The 1,182-nt window shown below is 54.1% G+C and overlaps 1 protein-coding gene across 1 annotated transcript in view; it reads left to right on the top strand.

Annotated features, from left to right (window-relative positions):
- The window catches only part of LOC107671824 (vacuolar protein sorting-associated protein 13B-like), a gene marked incomplete at its 5' end in the record, with an annotated part of 115,965 nt that overhangs the window by 107,020 nt on the left and 7,763 nt on the right, over positions 1 to 1,182 (top strand). The window contains one exon of the mRNA XM_016464809.1: positions 599 to 839. Coding sequence (XP_016320295.1) covers positions 599 to 839 — 241 coding nt within the window. The remainder of the gene's footprint in view (positions 1 to 598; positions 840 to 1,182) is intronic.

Below are 1,182 nucleotides of genomic sequence, written 5' to 3' on the forward strand. Positions count from 1 at the left end.
GAGTGTGTGTGTGAGATGTGAGGAACAACCTTGCTGTGTGTGCTGTAAGTTCAGTCTGCATCAGATCAGCAGTTTCTGAACACTCAGTAGACGTGTAGATGTGTGTCATGTGTCAGAGATCTCCACTCATCATGACTGGAGCTCCTGTGTGTTTTCTAGGTTGTTTTTCTTTCTGGTTTCGGCTGTTTGTACATCGACGTTCTTCACCAGAGCGGCACCATCACGCTGACGCTCGCACCAGAGAGTAGCGCTGAAGACATCGTCACACACCACAGGTCAAACACGCTTATGTTCACGCATGTGTTGAGTTTCTCCAGCAGAGGGCGGCGTTTGACTCGCTCACCTGTGTGTTTCCCGCAGGCCGTCCGATCAGGTGCTGTCCTTCAGGATTCTGCTGAACGAGGCGAGCGTGGCGCTCTGTGATGACATCACCAGCCCGTCCAGTTCTGTGGAGCTGCTGCGTCTCACCGTCTCCAAACTGCTGCTTCAGCTGCCGCCCGGCGAACCCTCGGCCGTCCACACCGTCCAGATCCACTGCGCCAGCCTGCAGGTGGACAATCAGCTGTACGAGCGCGCCAGCTTCCACTTCCCCGTCATCCTGTGCCAGGAGCCTCAGAGCGAGCCCGACCTCGCGCCGACCCCGCAGCGTCTTCAGGAGTTCTGCGACGCCTGCTTCCTGTCCCTGAGCGTCACCGTCTCCACCGACGGACGGCTGGACCGCCTCGCCCTCCGCGTCAGACCGGCGCGCGTCTATCTGGAGGACACCTTCATCTACTACATGAAGACGCTCTTACACTCGCCATGCACTACGCTGCAGGAGCGCTCTTCAGAGCAGGTGCGTCTCACACACACACACACACTCATACACTCTCACACACACTCACACATACACATATATACACACACACAGAGACACATATATACACACACACATACTCACACACACACACTACTCACTCTCACACACACACACACACATACTCACTCACACACACTCACACACACACACACACACTCAAAACACACACTATAATAGTATATGCTGATGTATACTGGAGTAGGGCTGCACGATAAATCGCATGCGATATTTAAAGCCGGTTCTGTAATCAGCCGTAAATCTCCATCACCTGCGGGCTTTCACATTGAGCAGCATTAACTACACAGAGCCGTTGTTCATTGACG

This window comes from Sinocyclocheilus anshuiensis, unplaced genomic scaffold (assembly GCF_001515605.1).
Source record: "Sinocyclocheilus anshuiensis isolate Anshui unplaced genomic scaffold, SAMN03320099.WGS_v1.1 scaffold3481, whole genome shotgun sequence".
Lineage (NCBI taxonomy): Eukaryota > Metazoa > Chordata > Actinopteri > Cypriniformes > Cyprinidae > Sinocyclocheilus > Sinocyclocheilus anshuiensis.